At 42.4% G+C, this 19,836-nt stretch overlaps 1 protein-coding gene across 3 annotated transcripts in view; it reads left to right on the top strand.

The window, feature by feature from the left end:
* The window catches only part of THRB (thyroid hormone receptor beta), a 297,981-nt gene extending 281,350 nt beyond the window's left edge, over positions 1 to 16,631 (top strand). For all 3 annotated transcript variants that reach the window (XM_070727268.1, XM_070727267.1, XM_070727266.1), the window contains 2 exons: positions 3,651 to 3,909; positions 14,179 to 16,631. In XM_070727268.1, coding sequence (XP_070583369.1) covers positions 3,651 to 3,909; positions 14,179 to 14,420 — 501 coding nt within the window. In that variant the 3' untranslated portion in view covers positions 14,421 to 16,631. The remainder of the gene's footprint in view (positions 1 to 3,650; positions 3,910 to 14,178) is intronic.
* Positions 16,632 to 19,836: the final 3,205 nt, after the last annotated feature.

Below are 19,836 nucleotides of genomic sequence, written 5' to 3'. Positions count from 1 at the left end.
GCCAGCGCGGAGAAGCCGTTCGCTGGCGCTGGCTGTCGGCGCTTTCGAGCTGAGCCCTGGAGCGAATTCACTCCAGGGCTCAGCTCGAAAGCGGCGACAGCCAGCGCCAGCGAACGGCTTGTCCGCCGCCTGCCTGCCCGCTAGCGAGGAGCCGAAGATTGGGGGCGGCGCGGCTGTTTTAAAATGTCGCCGCCGGTATGGGGGGCTTGCCAGCACCCCCGGACCCCCAACCTGGGTTTGGGGGGCTGCTAGGAAGCCCCCCATGCCAGCGGCGACGTTTTAAAACAGCCGCGCCGCCCCCAATCTTCGGCTCCTCGCTAGCGCTGCAGGAGTAAAAACACCATCTGCACATGCGCAGATGGTGTTTTTACTTCCGCAGCGCTACTTCGCGAAAACCCGCTCGTTGCGGGGGGTCCTGGAACGGAAACCTCGCAACGAGCGGGGGATCACTGAATACACATTTCAAGATGCTTCTGAATCTCATAATTAGTTTTCCATTGCTTTCATTCTGCTTGTTTGTTTTCCTTCCTTCCTTCTTCCCTCCTCCTTCCCTCCCTCCCTTCCTCCCTTCCTTCCTTCCTTTCCCTCTTTCCCCTCTTATTGTTTCAAAATGTATTCCAGTCTTTTTTAGCTTGTGGGGGAAATGCATCACTTGTCTAAGAGTTTACACTAAAAAGCACCAAAGTATATTTTTAAGTACATATAAAATACTGTCACAGAATACATAAATTTGTGCCAAAAGCACTGGAGTATAACTCAGATAAATATAAAATACTGCCATTTCAGCTTTAAATAACAGTTTTTGTTCATTAGAGAACAATAGTAAAAAGAAATGTAACTTACCAAAATTGAGGATTGATTTTAGAATGTTTCCCTAAATCTGGATCTCTTACATTCCAGGGCAGCATTCAATCATTTAATAGCCATTTTGCCTACTTTCTATTATACAGTGGTACCTCTGCCTAATAATGCCTCTACTTAAGAACTTTTCTAGATAAGAACCAGGTATTCAAGATTTTTTTTCCCTCTTCTCAAGAACCATTTTCTACTTAAGAACCTCAGCCCAGGAAAATTTCCCAGGAAATTTGAGAGCAGCACAAAGGCCCAACCAGTTTCCTGCCATTCCCCCTTTAATCCCAGCAATTTTGGACTTTTCTGGGCTGCCAGAGAAGCCTTTCGTAGTCTTAAGAAGGCTTTGGCAGTCCAGAGTGAACAAAGCATTTTCCTTTCTCTGGGCACTTGGAGAAGGAATAAACCTCTGCCAGCACCCAGAGAAAAGAAACACTCCCTTTGCTCTGGGCAGCCCAGAGTGAACAGAGCATTTTCCTTACTCTGGGTGCTTGGAGAGGGAATAAACCACTTCGCTGTGGTGACTCCCTCATGCTGCCTCCAAGCCAGGTCAACTCAGCTTCAGCCAAACAGAGGAGTTACCACAGTGAAGAAAAGGTGCCGGCTACAAAACGAACGAGCGAGAGGAGAGGGGAGGCCTTCACCATGGGAAGGGTTAGCTGGTAGCCGCAGCAGCAGCAGCAGCCACCTTTTGATCAAAGGAGTGGGAAGTTCCCCCCTCTCGCCAACTTGGGTTTCTCTCTCTGGTGCAGTGTATGGGAGGCAGCCTCGTGTCAGATGTATGGGAGGTGCGTGCTCCTCCTCGCCGCATCATAGTCCCTCTTTTTTTTTAAGCCTTAAAGTTTTGGATTTTTAAAATTCCCCTTACCTCACCTTCTTCCTTTGGCAGTGACTGTCCTCCTCCTGTTCTTCCTCCTCTTCCTCCCACCCAAATTCCAGGCTTTTATTTCTTTCCTAATGAGTTTGCATGCATTATTTGCTTTTACATTGATTTGTATGGGAAAAATTGCTTCTACTTACAAACTTTTCTACTTAAGAACCTGGTCACGAACGAATTAAGTTCTTAAGTAGAGGTACCACTGTACTTCCTAATAAAAGAGCTAGCAAGCTGGCCACTGTCGGGTTATGGAATATTATTCATTTATTCTGCAGTTTTCACCTGTTTTATAAAATTTTACTCCTTTTTAGAAATGTATGGCACAAGGCTTATAGCAATAAGTATTGAAGGAATTGTATTAATTTTAAAATGATCTAAAAATAAATATTCATTATATGTGCCTTTATTTTCCTATTTTATTCTTTATTTATATTTTTCCTCTTCTATATTAAGAAACAACATTACTTTTTTTGAGAATGAATATGGTTATAGTATCTTTCACTATGACTCCCTTTCCAGTATAGATTATTTTACCTGCTCTTCAGGAAAATCAATGTATAGCTCAATTAGGCTATAAGTAAACCCATCACTGTACTTCTCAAGCTGACAAATGAAGAAAAGAAAGGAGAAGGAAGAAGAGGAGGAGGAGGAGGAGGAGGAAAAGATGGGGGACATATAATATTTGTTTTTCCATATGAAGTCTTGTTTTAAATTCTTTTTTATTTTACTTATTTTATAATTTTACAATTTTATTTTATAATTTTCTTAGTCCATCTACTTGCCAACAATTCGTCTGTCATTTAGGTATGGCTTTCAATTTATGAAGGCAAACTTTTATTGCTTCTCAGAATGGTTTTTTTGCAATGCTAAATGTAATCACTACATCTGTAAAAAAAAATCCCCTTCCTTACAGTTAGAGGAAGAAAGCATTCTTAGTTAAAAAATAAATGTCTTCAGATGTAGCCATATGAAATAAGACTTTTATTAGCACAAGTAATAACCATATGATACACAAAATCAGGATGGTATTCTTCTCTTAAGTATTCTGTTGATTTGTATTTCAAATATATAGAATTGGCAGTTTATAAACTGGTTTAATAATAATGGTCAATGAAAAAATATTTTGAATACGAAGTTGCCAACTTTATTCACTCTCCAGTCACCGCCATTATGAATTCTAACAAACATCAAATTTAGAAATAACTTGCAGATTGGCTTTTGGTCAGCATTCTACAGTGGTACCTCTACCTAGGAACGCCTCTACTTATGAACTTTTCTAGATAAGAACTGGGTATTCAAGATCTTTTTGCCTCTTCTGAAGAACCATTTCCCACTTACAAAACCAAGCCTCCGAAACTGTAACTGGAAACGGCGGGGAGAAGCCTCTGTGCAGCCTCTCTAGGAATCTCCTGGGAGGAAACAGGACCTCCACCCTCCCTGCGGTTTCCCCAGTCACACACATTATTTGCTTTTGCATTGATTCATATGGGAGAAATTGTTTCTTCTTATAAACATTTCTACTATACTTAAGAACCTGGTCACAGAACGAATTAAGTTCATAAGTAGAGGTACTACTGTATTATGTAGGAGAAATTGCAGGTGTACTGTGTATACATCTGATATTCCTCTAAAGAGATCTTTGCCCTTTTTAAAATTAACGGCTTCTAAATGGATGGCTTCAGGCAATTGTATAACTATTTCTCCTTTTTGAAAATTTTATATGGACACTAAAGTGAAAAGAGAAAATATTATTAACTATTGTTTAAAGGGCCCTGATCTTCTGTGAATATGGCAGGGATAGCTTCTAGTGAAAGGCATATCTTGAAATACCGTAATAGGGAAGATTTGCTTTTATATTTGTTTTTATTTTATAGAAAAGTATTTTTCATGTGGGAAAATTTATTCTACTTGCAATTATTTGCAGCTGCCATGTGAAGATCAAATTATACTTCTGAAAGGTTGTTGCATGGAGATCATGTCCCTCAGAGCAGCAGTGCGCTACGACCCAGAAAGTGAGACCTTAACACTAAATGGAGAAATGGCAGTAACAAGAGGCCAGTTGAAAAATGGGGGTCTTGGTGTAGTATCAGATGCTATTTTTGACTTGGGTATGTCACTATCATCATTCAACCTTGATGACACGGAAGTTGCTCTTCTTCAGGCTGTACTGCTGATGTCTTCAGGTGAGTGTGAATATTTGAAAGATATTATGAATCAACATCTTAACCTGTTAAGGATTCTATAAACCTTCTAGAAAGACTACACTCCTTCAAACATACAAAATAAAAATCAGATAACAGTGTTAAAAATTGTTTGTTGTAGCATGGAGATTTCATGGCACTCAGGAACAGCAGATTTTCCTTGACAAGTTTTGTAATAGGTGTCTCCACAGAGAAACACTTTTCTATTTCAAGTGTTCAATTGGAAAGCACGGAGCCAATTTTTCCCTTTCTGAGCTCTAATTATGTGAGCTCTGGTGTATTTGATTTCCCTTTCATTGGTAATGATGAAAAAGGAAAGGAATGGACCTATACAGAGACAATCATTCAACAACTGCACTTCCTTCTTAGAACATAAAAACAATATGTTAAATCGACACCTTTTTTAAAAAAAGTCCAGTATACATGATTTTATAATAATGTTATATCATTGTCAATAATGCAAAATGATATAATTAACAGTCTATGCTAGCGATGGCTAACCTTTTTTTCCTTGGGTACCAAAAGCACACATGCATGTGCTTGTGTGCCCACATCTATAATTCAAGGCTCTCCCCGCACATGAACACGCAACCCCCTGTGCTGCCCCACCACCTGCATGCATGACCCCCTTCCCGCCACCCCATTTGGGGCCTAGCAGGGCTCCCCGAAGCCTCCATAGGCCAGAAACAGCCTTTTTTCAGATTTCTGGTAAGCCTGTTTTTTGCCATGTCCAGGCTCTGGAAGCTTTCCTGCCTCCCCTGCCCTACGGAGGCTGGAAACAGGCCATTTGCGAATGTCCAGTGGACCCAGTAGGGGCTACTTCACCATCCTAAGGCTATGGAGGCTCTCCTGGATCCTCTAGGACAGTGTTTCCCAACCTTTTTTGAGCCGCGGCACATTATTCATATTTTCAAAATCCTGGGGAACATTGAAAGGGTGGGGGGGGCGGGCTAAAGAAAAGTTTGGACAAAAAACCCTCTCTCTTCCTCCCTTTCGCTCTATTTCTCCCTCTTTCTCTCTTTTCCTTCCTTCCCTTCTTTCTCTCTCTCCATCCCTCTTTCTTTCTTTCTTCCTCTCTTTTTTGCTCTCTTTCTCTCTCCCTCCTTCCCTTCCTCTATGTCTTTCTCTCTCCCTTGCTCGCTCTCTCTCTCTCTGTCTCTCTTGCTATCTCTTTCTTGCTTTTTTCTCTCTTTCTTGCTCTCTCTCTCTCTTTCATTGTCTCTTGCTATATGTCTCTTTCTTTCTCTTTGCCTCTCTTGCTATCTCTCTTTCTTTATCTCTCTTTCTCTGCCTCTCTTGCTGTCTCTCTTTCTCGCTCTGTCTCTCTTTCTCTGCCTCTCTTGCTGTCTCTTTCTCACTCTGTCTCTCTTTCTCTGCCTCTCTTGCTATGTCTCTCTTTCTCTCTCTCTCTCTCTCTCTCTGCCTCTCTTATATGTCTCTCTTTCTTTCTCTCTCTCTCTCTCTCTCTCAGCTGACTGCAAGCGGGAGCCCTGACGGCGGCAGCTGGACGTGCTGCTGGACGCCGTATATGCCAGGCCCGCAGCGCTAGCATGTACGGCGTCCAGCAGCACATCCAACCGCCACCGTCAGGGCTCCCGCTTGCAGTCAACTGAGAGAGAGAGAGAGCTCCCTCTCGCCGCCGCCTGGAGCTCCCTCTCGCCACCGCCATCTCCCCGCGACTGCCTGCGGCCGCTTCAGCCACCACCCCCGCTCCCACCACCAGTGCCCTCCCGCCGGGCCCCAAAGGACACTTGCCGCCGACGCTAGAGAAGCTCCAGCTGGGCAGGGCGTTGCCGGTGCCTCCGATCTGGGGATCCCACTTGCAGCTGTCCCTCGGCTCCTGCCTGATGCCACGGTTTCTGGCGCTCTCCTGCTGGGCCCCAAAGAAGGAAGGCGAGAAAAAGGCGCGAAGAATGAAGCTCTCCTTCTTCCTGACTTCCTTCTTTGGGGCCCAGCAGGAGAGCGCCGAAAACCACGGCATCGAGCAGGAGCCGGGGGACAGCTGCGAGCGGGAGCCCCAGGTCGGCACCGGCAGCGCCCCGCCCAGCTGGAGCTTCCCTAGGAGCTTCGCGGCACACCGGTTGGGAAACGCTGCTCTAGGAGGGCAAAAATGGCCTCAACTGGCCCTCCCAGAGCCTCAGGCAAACCCTGCACTTATCTTACATGAAAAACAAGAAATCTCACTTGCATGCATGCTCGTCATGAGATTCAGCTTCTGCGCATATGCAGAAGCAAAATCCTGCACCATGTATGTGCATACACTAGGTGCATGCACACTCCCGTGCTCCCAGCCCATTCTGGTAGCACCGGGAATGGTGGCTCACCACTGATGCACATGTGTGGTGAAGCTGACATAGACCAACAACTCACATACCCACAGAAATGACTCCATGTGCCACCTGTGGCACATGTGCCATAGGTTCGCCATCATAGGTCTATACCATTCTTATGAGCAAATTTTGTTTTGTCTTTTGCTGAATGTATTTTGAGATGCTTAAGTTTTTAGTGATATTAAATAATGAGTGAGCACATAGGATTAACTGGATATTATATAAGAGAGATTACTTGTAAAAGCAAATTATCCACCAGTTTGCTATGTTTTTTGTATCCTACCCTTGCTCCTTAGCAGAACCCAAGTGTATGAACATGGACCATAGGCAAACATGGCATAATTTTTGCCATATGGACTAGCACATAAAAGAATCCTGGACAAAGCTTAATATGATTGCTGTTTTAGCTGTAGCAGATCAAATAGGTGTTAAGAATTTAAATCCTGACCATGACTTGTGAAGCTAGGATCAAAAGTTTACTCCTTAACCATAAGCAAAATTGCTGTTCTGAGAGCTACCAGCTCAGGATAAATTTTGGCACTTATATTTGCTATCAAATATAAGTAATAAGTGCATAATTGCATCAGCGTGCCTTCCATCCCCTGTCCTAATGTCCCTTTATGTTTTACTAGTATCATGTATATGGATATTATTATTTCTAATATATTTCTAATCTTTTATTCATGTATACTAATATGATTATATCCTCACATACCTACATTATGTACGAGACAAAATAAATAAATAAATTTCAGCAGCATTGTTTGAGCAAGGGTGTGGGACACAGAATAATACAAAGGCCATGAAAAAGCCTTCTAAACACAATATAGCTCACAAGTTGGTTTGATACATCTGAAATATTGCCACAGAGTTTGCAATTTCAGTTTCAACAGGGTAAACTGTTACATTATATCATCCCAGTTGACAGATCATTTAATTTTCCAATGAATGAACATGTCCCAACTAGTGATGGGCAAACGCAATGAAGTTCGGGTTCAGCAGATTCGGGCAAACTTTGCAAAAAATTTGGGTGACATCATCGAACCCTGAACCCGAATTCCGAAGTTTTTAAAAATAGAGCCGCAGAAGGCAGCCCTGTGGTTGCCCACAAATTAAATTTGCAAGAGGGTGAATGGGGACACAGAGTAGCAGGAGGAGGCAACAGCAGCCACCCACCAGCTTTTGCCCACCAATCCCATATGCGGCAGGCATCACCTGTTTCACAGTAATCTTGTGTAATGGAAGGCCATGCGCTCTGTGGTGCTATCGGTCTCTGGCCACTGTGACCAGTACTAACAGCTTGAGGCTACAGATTACACAGAAAAAGGAAAGGCAGAGAAAGAAGGCAGCCCTGTGGTTGCCCACAAATTAAATTGAGAGACAGCGCTAGTGGCTTTGTCTTGCATAGAAAAGGAAAAGGCAGAGAAAGAAGGCGGTCCTGTGGTTGCCCACAAATTAAATTTGCAAGAGGGTGAACAGGGGGACGCAGAGTAGCAGGAGGACACAATAGCAGCCAACCACCAGATTTTCCAAAGTAATCCCATATGCAGCAGCCACCCACCAGCTTTTACCCAGCAATCCCATATGCGGCAGGCATCATCTTTTTCACAGTAATCCTGTGTGATGGAAGGCCATGCGCTCTGTGGTGCTATCGGTCTCTGGCCGCTGTGACTAGTAGTAGCAGCTTGAGGCTTCAGCTTACATAGAAAAAGGAAAGGCAGAGAAAGAAGGCGGCCCTGTGGTTGCCCACAAATTAAATTGGCAAGAGGGTGAACAGGGGGATGCAGAGTAGCAGGAGGATGCAACAGCAGCCACCCACCAGATTTTGCACAGCAATCCTGTGTGATTGGAGGGCATGCACTATGTGGCACGCTGGGTCACTGGCCACTGTGGGCAGTAGTAACAGCAGACTGAACACTGAGGGTTTTTGGTCCACGTGTGATCTAGCACCTCATCATCACCCCTGGTATCTTCTTCCACCGACTCCTCCCCGCTAGCCTTACTCTCAGTAAGCTGCAGGATCGGTGATCTGGGTCTCATCATCCTTCCCAGATGAGGCCCTGGACACCTTCTCTTTCGCTTGTTCTGTTGCCATGGCTGGATGGCTTTGCACACTGGACAAGAGTGGCACATTGCCAAATTGCAACTGGTGGAGAGAGAACACAAACCGTGTTTGTCAAACCCAAACCAGAACATTACATCCCATCACTATAAGTCTGCATATCTCAGATTTACAAACGATGACAGTTCTGGGAGGGAACATAGTTTATAGTTTATTAGAGTTGTATGCCGCCCCTCTCTGAAGATATCCTGCATTTAAGCTCCCTGCAACCATTTTTCCAAAAGAATTTTTTTCTTCCTGGCCAGGTGCACAGTACAGCCATTGACTGGATTTGAACTCAGGACACACTAAAAGTTTTCCCATGAAAATGGATATCTCAGATTTTCAATAGGTGACACAACTTGGAAGGAACATCCATTTAGGCTCTCAGAACAAATCTGTGCAAAAAATAGGTTTATTGAACACAAACTTTAGTCAAACACAAACTATACCCAAACTTTCACCATAAAAATATAACTGACTATATACACACATAACATGAATTTTACAACTATGAGGGTGGTGTTGGTGATGATGGTAGCGAAAGCTCTAACCACTCACTCAGGTGTGGCACAGCAATGTCCTCTGTGATCCACGCCTGGTTCATTTTAAGAAATGTCAGCATGTCAACGTTGTCTGTGGATAGGCAGATCCTTCTGTCAGTGATTACCCCTCCTGCGGTGCTGAACACACGCTCTGACAGGACGCTTGCCGCAGGGCAGGCCAGCACTTCCAGGGCATAGAGGGCAAGCTCTGGCCATGTGTTCAATATACCTACCCAAAAATTGAAGTTGGTGGAGGCATCGCTAACAACCATCATGAGCATGGACAGGTAGTCATCCACCATGCGGGTCATGTGATGCCTTCTGCTATGGGACATCACATCCCAGGGTGTTGGATCTGTGTGGATGTTGAATATGATGTCATGGATATTTGCAATGTCTGACAATGACCACCCCCCTGCCAGTGTTCCCTCTACGTTGCCGACTACGTCCTACTCCTACTCTGTGTGCCACCACTGGGCACTCTAATTGCTGTGGGAACTCTTCCAATAGTGCATCCATGAGCACATGCTTGTACTCGCGTATTCTGAGCTCCTGCTTGGGCGCTGGTATGAAGGAGGCGATGCTGTCCTTATAATGGGGATCCAGCAGGGCGGCCACCCAGTAACTGGCAGAGTTGAGGATGCGGGCTACCCTGGCATCATTCCACAGGCACTGGACCATGTAGTGGCTCATGTGAGCCAGGCTGTCTGGAGTCAAGGTGATGTTTTCAGCAACAGGTCTCTCCTCCTCTTCCTCCTGCTCCCCCCTCCAGTCACGCTCCATTGGTGCCTGTGAGCTGCACTGGGGGCCACCCTGCTGCAAGTCCTCCTCCTCTTCCTCCTCCTCCTCCTCTTCCTGCCCCAAAACTCTATGCAGGGTGGACAGCGGAGTACCGGGCTGCTCCCCACCCTGTGAGACATGGATTTGCTGGGAAAATGGGCCTTCCTCCTAAACCATGGGGATGGTAGCACTGATGACGGAATTGTCAGCGCTGACCATATTAGTGACATACTGGAAGCCATGCAGGACAGAACAAATGTCCTCATGGAGGCCCACTCATTGGGGGTAAAGTTCTGTGGGTCTGCACTTCTACTTGACTGGGGGTTATGAAATTGGTAATCCACTATTGCCTGCTGTTGCTCACACACCCTTTCAAGCATATGCAGTGTGGAATTCCACCTGGTTGGCAAATCGCAGATGAGGTGGTGGGTGGGAAGGCCAAAGTTCCTCTGCAGGGAAGATAGGTGAGCAGCAGCAGAACGTCAAAAGTGTGCGCACACCGCACGCACTTTACCTAGCAGCGCCGACATGCCCGGATAATTGGCCAGGAACTTCTGCACCAACAGGTTGACCACATGCGCCATGCAAGGGATGTGCATCAACCCCGCTTGGCCCAAGGCTGCCACAAGGTTCTGCCTGTTGTTGCACACCACCTTCCCCGGCTTCAGGTTCAGCGGCAACAACCACTCATCTGTCTGCCCCTGCATGCCAATCCATAGCTCCTGGGCAGTGTGTGATCTCTTGCCCAAGCAGATGAGTTTCAGCACCACGTGCTGCCGTTTACCCATGGCTGTTCTGAAGTAGGAGGTTACCGGGCTGCGCTTACTGGATATGGAGGAAGAAGACGGGGAAGCAGAGTAGGAGCAGGAGGCAACAGCAGGCACCGACTGATGTCCAGTAATCCTGGGTGGTGGAAGGATATGTGCTGAACTGCTTCCCGCCTCATGCCCGGTTGCCACTACATTCACCCAGTGGGCAGTGAGAGAGATGTACCAGCCCTGGCCATGTTTACTGGTCCACATGCCGGTGGTGAGGTGGACGCGGGAACTGACAGCATTTTGCAGTGCACACTGAATTTTCTCCACTACATGTTGGTGCAGGGCAGGGATGGTCTTGCGTGAAAAGTAATAGCGGCTGGGAATGGAGTATTGTGGGACAGCCAATTTAACAAATTTCCTGAAACTTGGTTTCTCCACCAGGCGGTAGGGTATCATTTCAAATGCCAGCAGCTGTGAATTGCTGGCATTTCGGGCCAGGGCTCGTGGGTGGGATGGGCCGAACTTCCGTTTTCTCTCTAAAGTTTGAGGGATAAATGCTTCCCTGGGATGGTGTAGACATGCTTGGCGATGGTGGTGGTGGGGCTGCTGCCAGTGCTGCTGCTGCTGGTGGTGCCGGTGCTGCCATTGGTGTTGGTGTTAGTGGTGATCCATCATTGTCCCTTTGGGGAGGGACAGGTGAACTTGTTGCTGGGGGGGGGGGCTTTGGCAGTGGCCGAGGCAGCCACAGCAGAAGAGGAAGACCCAGGCGTTTGAATAATTTTAAGGTATTATCTCCACCGAAGGTCATGTTTTGAAATCAGGTGCCTGGTCATGCAGCTGGTGCTGAGATTATTAAGATCTGTCCCTTGCTTCAGGGACTGGTGGCAGAGATTGCAAACAACCTTTTTCTTGTCTTCTGTTAACTGCTTGAAAAAATGCCACGCTGGTGAAATTCTTTTTGACACATGAGGCGTGCTCGGCCCCTGGACACGGTGGGCAGTAGTACCAACAGTCTGAGCGCTGAGGGTTTGCAGCCTTCTCCCTCCACTTCTGCTGGCTGCCTGGGGCTGTGGGACTACCACATCCTCTTCCTCCTCTGAACTCTGTCAGCCTTCGGTCCACGTGGGATCTAGCACCTCGTCATCTTCTTCCACCAACTCCTCCCCGCTAGCCTCCTTCTGAGACTCTACATTGCAGTAAGCTGCAGGAGTGGGGATCTGGGTCTCATCATCATCGATCGTGGTCTTCCCCGATGATGCCATGGACACCTCCTCTTTCTCCAGCAGAAGCTCCTGGCTATCCGGAAGCCCAAGGTCTGCAACTGCAGATTGGGCAGTTGGACGCCTCATGACATCCCAGTTACAAGTTTCAGAGAACAGCATTAAAGACTCCTCTGCTTCTGGGTGAGACGGCCTTGCTGCTTTGGGTGTGTGTGATGACTCAGGCACTGAACACGCAGATGTGGTGGAGTGTGTAGAAGGCAATAACAAGGAAATGTAGCGCTGCATGCCATGTCATCGCCAACTTCTTCTTGCATCAAACCCAGGCGCCTGCTTGCACCAGAGGAAGGGGTAGGAGACGCAGATGTTACACGCCCGCTACCTGCCCCTGCAGCACCAGCTCCATCACCACCACCAGCACGGCCATGTCCCTTTTTCGTGGCTTTCTTCATGTTTGAAGGCCTGCAGTGACACTGATCCAAGGAACAGATGAAGGTGCAGCGTTCAGGTGGAAGTAGAATTAGAGAAAAAATGCCCTGTAAAACTTAAATGCCCAGGCAGCAGTAGAGCCTTTGTATTAGACAGAAAAACATCAAAATCACAGATACATGAAGTGGCCCCATGTTTGACCCAAAATTTCAGAGAGCACTGAGGCTTCAGATTAGATAGAAGACAGAGATGCAGAGATAGGAATTGGCCCTTGTTTTACCAAAAAATAAATTGACAGAGCTCTAGTGGCTTTTTTTATATATAGAAAAAAAGGAAATGCAGAGAAAGAAATTGAAAGAAAGTGGCCCAGAGGTGGACCCAAAAGTACGAGTGCCAGAGGTCAGTAACAAGACAAAAGTGTCTGTCCACCCCTTTTTATGTATTGACTTATTTATTCGATTTTTATGCCGTGATTCTCCTTAGAGTCTGAGCAGCTTTCAACATGTTAGCCATTGCACTTTTTCATTACTGGAATAGCTCGATTTATGACTTCTACATGAACTTTTCCCACCCAACCAATCTGCATGTTGGACAAGTCTCCCTCCCTCTGGATACAGGAAAAAGCTTTCGTCCTGGAAGCAGGTGTTGCTTTCCAGGACAAGAACTTTCCCAGACCACACTGGAGAACTTTTTTTCAGACAGGAACTGGAGCCCCCCTCCCTCTGGATACAGGAAATAGCTTTGGCCCTGGAAGCAGGTGTTGGTTTTCCGGACAAGAAGTTTCCTAGACCACTCTGGAGAACTTTTTTTCAGACAGGAACAACAGCCTTGTTCAGACTCAGCAACCTTTTTTTTTTGCTTACTGAGTGGCAATCTTGCCACCTACAAAATAAAAATGAATGAAAGGAAAAAAATTGTTTAAAAATTTGAAAGTGGAATTATAGGATAGAGAAAATAATTCCAAAAATATCCACAAAGTAATATTGTTGTGTCCTTCCATGCATTTGTACACAAAATGAATGAAAGGGAAAAAAATGTTTAAAAATTTGAAAGTGGAAGTATAGGATAGGGAAAATAACTCCAAAAATACCCACAAAGTAATATTGTTGTGTCCTTCCATGCATTTGTACACAAAATGAATGAAAGGAAAAAAGTTTTAAAAATGTAAAAGTGGAAGTGTAGCAGAGAGCAACTGGCCCCCTACCTCCCCCTGTCTTTTTCTTCTTCAGCCCTGCCCTGCCTGAATGCTCACCAAAGTTTTCTTGTCTCTTGTAGGCCAATATCTCTCTTTCTTTGTAGCAGAAACAAAGTGAAATCTAATCTATCTCTCCCTCTCAGCATAACTAACACAGACTTTCCCTCGCTAGCTGGAATCTCTTACAATGGGGCTGGACAGCAAGGTGCTGCCTTTTATAGAGGCAGATCAGGTGTCCTTGGGGACCAATCCAAGCCATGCATACTGCTGGCCAATCAGTGATCAGCAGGACACATGGCCAATCCCAGCCTTTCATTTACTTTGATGTCCGGAGACCGCATGGCTTCAGGTAAGAAGAAGGCTGTCCATTGGTCTGCCACGTTGCCCGAACCGAACCTGAACTTCGGCACGGATTTTTTAAAAACTTTGGGTTTGGTATACCGAACACCGCAAAATTTGGTACAGACCCGAATTGTGCAAGTTCGGTTCGCCCAACACTAGTCCCAACTTCTGTCCAGTTTAACAATGTCCAGAGAGAGATCAGTCACAGAGTACAATTTAATTGTGTGAAAATAGCTAGCACAACCAGGTAACTCAGACCTCAGACATTTTTAAGTAAATGATGCAAATTTTAAAAGGTAGGACTTTCATCACCTGATTATGTGCAACACACACATACACACAACACAATTCATCGTTCACCAAAAAACCAAGCTTGCTTTTCCCATCAATAGTCCCTTTTCCCAAATTACTAGTTCACAAGGATCATGCAAAGATTTAGTTTATGCAGCCTGGAGAAATATACTGGAAGTTATTTTGATTCTATTTGCACTTTATAAAATATCCTTTTTAAGGTGAATGAATTTTTTATAATCTAAATCTTATATTTACAGATCGCCCAGGTCTTGTCAGCATTGAAAGAATAGAAAAGTGTCAAGAAAGTTTCCTGTTGGCGTTTGAACACTATATTAATTACAGAAAACACCATATTGCACACTTCTGGCCAAAACTGCTGATGAAGGTGACCGACCTACGAATGATTGGAGCCTGCCATGCTAGCCGCTTCCTGCACATGAAGGTGGAATGCCCCACAGAACTCTTTCCTCCTTTGTTCTTAGAAGTGTTTGAGGATTAAAAAGACTGGAAAGATTCTCAGAGATTCTATAGCACTACTGGGTGTCATTTCATTCCATTGCCTAGCTTTTGCTTTTTCTTTTGGGTCCATTCTTATTTTGTACCAATAATCTTTGGAGGATTATTTTTAATAGGCATGGATGAATGAAGATATCCCTTCAATGCGGGTACTTGTCATAATTGTGGGTTTTTTTGTATGTCCATTACTCCTTTCGATGTGAATCCTTTGAGAGTTTAACCTCAAGAATTTTAAGTTTATTCACCAGCACTCAGGTGACCCATGTGTATAATTATTTGGAAAGATATGGGTATAAATATATAAATATAAATAAATTGAGGAAGCAAGAAAATGGATAGATGTATCCTGCCATATTGTATACAGTATTAATTACTTTCTGGACATGAGGACTCTGGCTGAGGAATTCAGAACAATCTAGCAAGTTTTAATCTTGCTGAAGATCAAATGCAATCAATTGCAGTTATATACAACTAGAAATATAATTCAGATATATTAAGTTCACTGCAGTGTATTCCCAGATTGCAACTTTAGCTACGCCTAATTTCACCTTGCCATGTTTAAAAATAGATAGCTTTATCCAAGTAAGTTCCTACCATAATCATAATTTCATCAAAATTTTCAAATTGTTATGAATGTTATGTTTTGCAGGTAATCGTCACTTAATGGCTGCCCTGTTTAGCAAGTGTTCAATTATAGTGACACTGAAAAAGTATCTTTATAATTGATCCTTGCACTTATGACCATTGCAGCATGTAATGTTGTAATGTTATGTAATTGACATTTGAGTGTTTTACAATGAACACAGCATTCCATAATTACAAGATTGCTATTTGTGCATTTCAAGCCGGCTTCCATCAAGCAGAGTTAATGAAAAAGCCAGGATTAAAATCACAAGTCGCAATTGCATGATATCTTGCTTTAATGACCACGAGTGATTTGCTTAGCAGTGTGAGTGACACCTTAAATCCAGCACAGTCATGTGATGCTTTGATTAACTACCTTGCTGATCTGAACTGGGGTTGTTTAGTGAGGACTACCTTTGTAAAAAGCTACAGAATGCAGTCAGAGTCCTATTTTCCCCCCAGGTGAATATAGCTTCTCATTCCCTCTTATTCAGTCAAAAAGCACAAATACAGGAAGAAATAAGAACATTTAAAATATACCCAGAGCCAAGGCTCTTGATCTCTTTTCTTTTTAATGGTAATTTGGATAAATCAGAGTCATAGTTGTCTATATTTCTTCCACTTGCCCCAAATTATTTTGAATCAGTAAGTAAGTAAAACCTTTATTATAGTCAAAGACCATCAATATAATAAAGACAGAACATCCAAGAACCGTTTCAGATTCTTAGAATCTAAATATTTTAAAATCTCTTTGATTCTCATAGTAGATTCTTGGGTGACAAATGTAGTCCTTGTCTTACAGCAGTTCGTTGACCATCCAAAGTTATAACCATCACCAAATTGGTTGTCACCCAAGTCAACAAAGATATGCTAGGTATTGAGGTTCTTGGACATCTGGAGATAAATGATTTACAGGATTCATGACTTTTGGCTGATCAACCAAAATTGACCCATTGTAACTATACAAAAGATATACATATCTCATTATGATGTCATTAGCAAGACAGATTATTCTGTGCCCCTGCCATTTATATTTTTTTAAATATTCACATGATAATAACTTTAAGGGATTCTCTGATTTCTCCATTTTGTCTCTTCTAGTGCATGCAATTCCTAAATCATAAAAATATGTGCAATGAATTCTTTCCAATTTAATATGATACATACAAAAGATTTTCTCTATCTTTCCCCCTCTCAACTCAATGAAAATTAATTTGAGTTACCTGTTATAAACCTTTCCACTCTGTTATGTATAGTCATATATCTTTTTTCTACCAGTATACCAGCATCTTTCCAATGACCATAAATCAGTAACCTGATTCCTAGGATTTGTGAATCTCATTTTATACAGCCAAGAGATATGGGCCTTTAACTTTTTGTGAACATGATATGACATGGAAATCCATTTCAAGAAAAAAAATTGACAGAATGTAAATTGTTAGGTACACTTTTGAATCTTATTCCAAATGAATAGCTGAAATTCTAAATCATTTTGTCCTCTTTAATAATGTTTGCACTCAGGTAGACTGTCACTGTGAACAACATTTGAATTATAGTATTGTTTTCAGCTATGGTTTATTCCATTGACAATAGGTATTCTATTTCAATTTATTGTATTTAGGTTATTTTCAATGGCTTAAATACACTCGATTTACAATCTATAAATAGTGTGGTAATCCTTATCAGTAAATATCAAATCATACAGTTAAACTTTCAGTCTAGATGAGTTGTTCTCAACCTAGGGGTCAGGACCCCTGTGGGGGTCGAATGACCAGGGGTTGCCTAACACCCAGAGAAAAGACAAATTTCCTGTGGTGTTAGGAACTAAAGCTTCTATTCTGGCACCTCAGAACATATTTTTACAATTCCACCAATCAGGCATTGACAGTGGGGGTGTCCCTCTGACCCTCCTGCCAATCAGCTTAAAGCTCTGTTGGGAGAATTGGCGCTAGACTTATGGTTGGGGGTCACCACAACAAGAGGAACTGTGTTAAGGGGTTGCCGCATTAGAAAGGTTGAGAACCACTGGTCTAGATGAATTGGAGAGAAGAAATGCTTCTGACTTCAGTGTTTCAGTTTTTATTTTAAAAATGCCAACATTTCAAATTGGTTTCTGTAAAATATTTTTGGTTCTATAGCAACCTAAATCAAGATGCCAGTGAGTTTGCCTTATCAAGGATTGCTTTTTTCCTGAATGATATCTTCTATGGCAGGGGTCCCCAGTGTGTGAGCCATGGCCATGTGAATGGTGGGTCAGTGCATGCATGCAGCCCAACTCATGTGAATGGTAGGTGCAAGCACTCGCAGTCCCACTCACATGAGCGGTGAACACCACTGCTCACACCCTTACCTGGACAAATGGCGGACACCAGTGCTTGCAGCTCCACTTGTGTGAAGTCCATACAAATGAAGCTGTGTGTGCATGCATGCACCTGCCTCTTGCACTATTCCCTCTTCTCTCTTCCTTCCCTCCCCCCCCCCATGCTGGAAAGATTGGGGAATGCTATTCTCTGGGGCTTCATGGGCAATGGGTGAATAATGTGTGTTTGATAAGCTAGATATACCTACAGAATAATCATATAAGGATATTGTCATTGGAGAGATTTTTATAGACTATGCAGTTTCTTATCTTGTACAAATTTGTGATAACATAAATATTTGCATAATATCAGAGTTGACTAATAGCTTGAGATCTCTAAAAATAATTGTCCAAAAGCATAGTTGAATCAATTTGAATCCCCCCCCCCAAAATGACCACATTTGCTTAGCCAAATATAAAGTAATAAATAGAATCTAAAGTTATTTTCAGAGAAATTCCAAAGTTTTCCTTTATTAAAGGGGGTGGGGAAAGAATCTTGGATCTAAGCAAACTCCACAGCTTTTCAATAATTACTGTGAAACAATTCCACTCTAAAAACTATAATATACTATGTATAAAACATACATCAAGCTAAGATCACAATCTAATGATGCTATGTTTTGATTTGCATTAGTTCTTTATGATATGGTATTCTAAAGTTTAGCCCACATTTAAAATAAATACATGAAATTGGCTCATCTTTGATTTTAAAAGTGCTTTATGCTATTCAGAGATTATCAATTAATTTGGATGACAATCCCAGTGATTATTCATCAAAACTCAAGAGCCACATTTTGATTTCTAGAAGCTTAATCTCACAAAATATCCCAACCCTAGAATTCCAGTTGCTCTTCTTTTTTCATGTGTAAGTGTGCTTGTGTTATAATGGTTTCTATTTTTAGTCACACCAGAGAAATATATTATTTTAAGTTACTAGAATATGATTACTCAGGTTTCTTTTTGACAAATAAAGTGGTCCCAATCCTGCAAACACTGGTATAAAATTTTAAGAAACATCTGGAAGCATCTTCAGATTTAGTTTCATAATGATTACTAGGAGTGGTAATTTGTACACCCATTTATTCTCTGTTGGGAGCTGTTTTGACTGACTGCAAAATATCTGAACTTTTGACTATGCAGCTTTAATTCTGGTTGTTTATTATGTCCCATGCTCTTCAAGTTTGTTTTCTGCTATAGATATAGTATCAAGTGGAGCATTCTACAAAATATTATTTCTCTTTTTAAAAATAATTGTTAGCTTAACATAAATGATAGATATTTAAGCTTCTGTGGGTTTGATGTTGCAGTTGAATTCCATATGAAGTTAAATTGGGAGAGAGAATAGTGATTGACTCTACAGTGACCTAACCATTTTAAAAACAACAGCACTGTGCCAAAATGTAAGTGTCAGAATCAGACACTGAACATTTGCGATTTACCTTTGTATTAATGTGCTGCAGTGGAATTAAAAAGGCAATGCAACGTCAAAAGGAAATTGTTTGATTTGTGGAAGGAAATCTACCAATGCAGCTCTGTAGACCACAAGATGACCACATTGTTGTTAGTGATATACTTTATGCTGTATACTTGTAAATGTAGATATAATATTGATATGCCACATAAATTGTCAGTAACATCATTCTTAAGGTTTTTAAATCTTAATGCTTTTCAGATTGAGCCAATATTTTTGTAAGATTAGGCTTTTATAACATCTATCCTCTGCTGGAAATTAGAATCAAAACCCATGGGACTCATTCAGTTCTTACATTATTAGAAAACAAGTTCAGTCTATAGGATATTTTTTTTAAAAAAAAAGATGAATAAAATGGGCAAGTCATTATCAGCCATTTGTGCCAGAACAAGTTTCTGCCTCATTTTGATAGTTAAGAAAAGTGTTAATAAAGTTGTGCACTCATTCATGATCTGCTAAGAAATATTTCTTTACTTGCCTTTTTGCAGCTTTAAAATAGTAAGACATACAGGAGACATTTTGCTATGTTCTCTTGTAATTTCTGCTAATAGTTTAATTTATCAGAAATTTCCTCTTGATATTAGCTTGATATGACCCTTATATAAAATTTTATAGTCATTGTATCCTAGATAGCAGATATTTATTTCCCTCAAACAAAAACAAAGAAATCTAATTTAAAATAAAATAGGCTTTCTTTTTAAAACATGCAAGCATAAATATAGATTACTACAATTTTTAAAAGGATTTGGCCTTTTACTAAGTTTTTACTGTGTTGTATAAGTTCTATCAAATGCAAATAGCATTTATATCTTGCTTCTGTATATTAATCCTCATTCAACTATGTTGCCTTCAGAAGCAGTACTGTGCAGGTAAAAAGCTGTTTGTGACTATCTGTTTTGTACAGTTTAACTTTATAACACTAATCGTTATTTATGCACAAGACAA

The sequence above is a fragment of the Erythrolamprus reginae genome, chromosome Z, assembly GCF_031021105.1.
Source record: "Erythrolamprus reginae isolate rEryReg1 chromosome Z, rEryReg1.hap1, whole genome shotgun sequence".
Lineage (NCBI taxonomy): Eukaryota > Metazoa > Chordata > Lepidosauria > Squamata > Dipsadidae > Erythrolamprus > Erythrolamprus reginae.
This window is presented reverse-complemented; position numbering and strand designations above follow the sequence as displayed.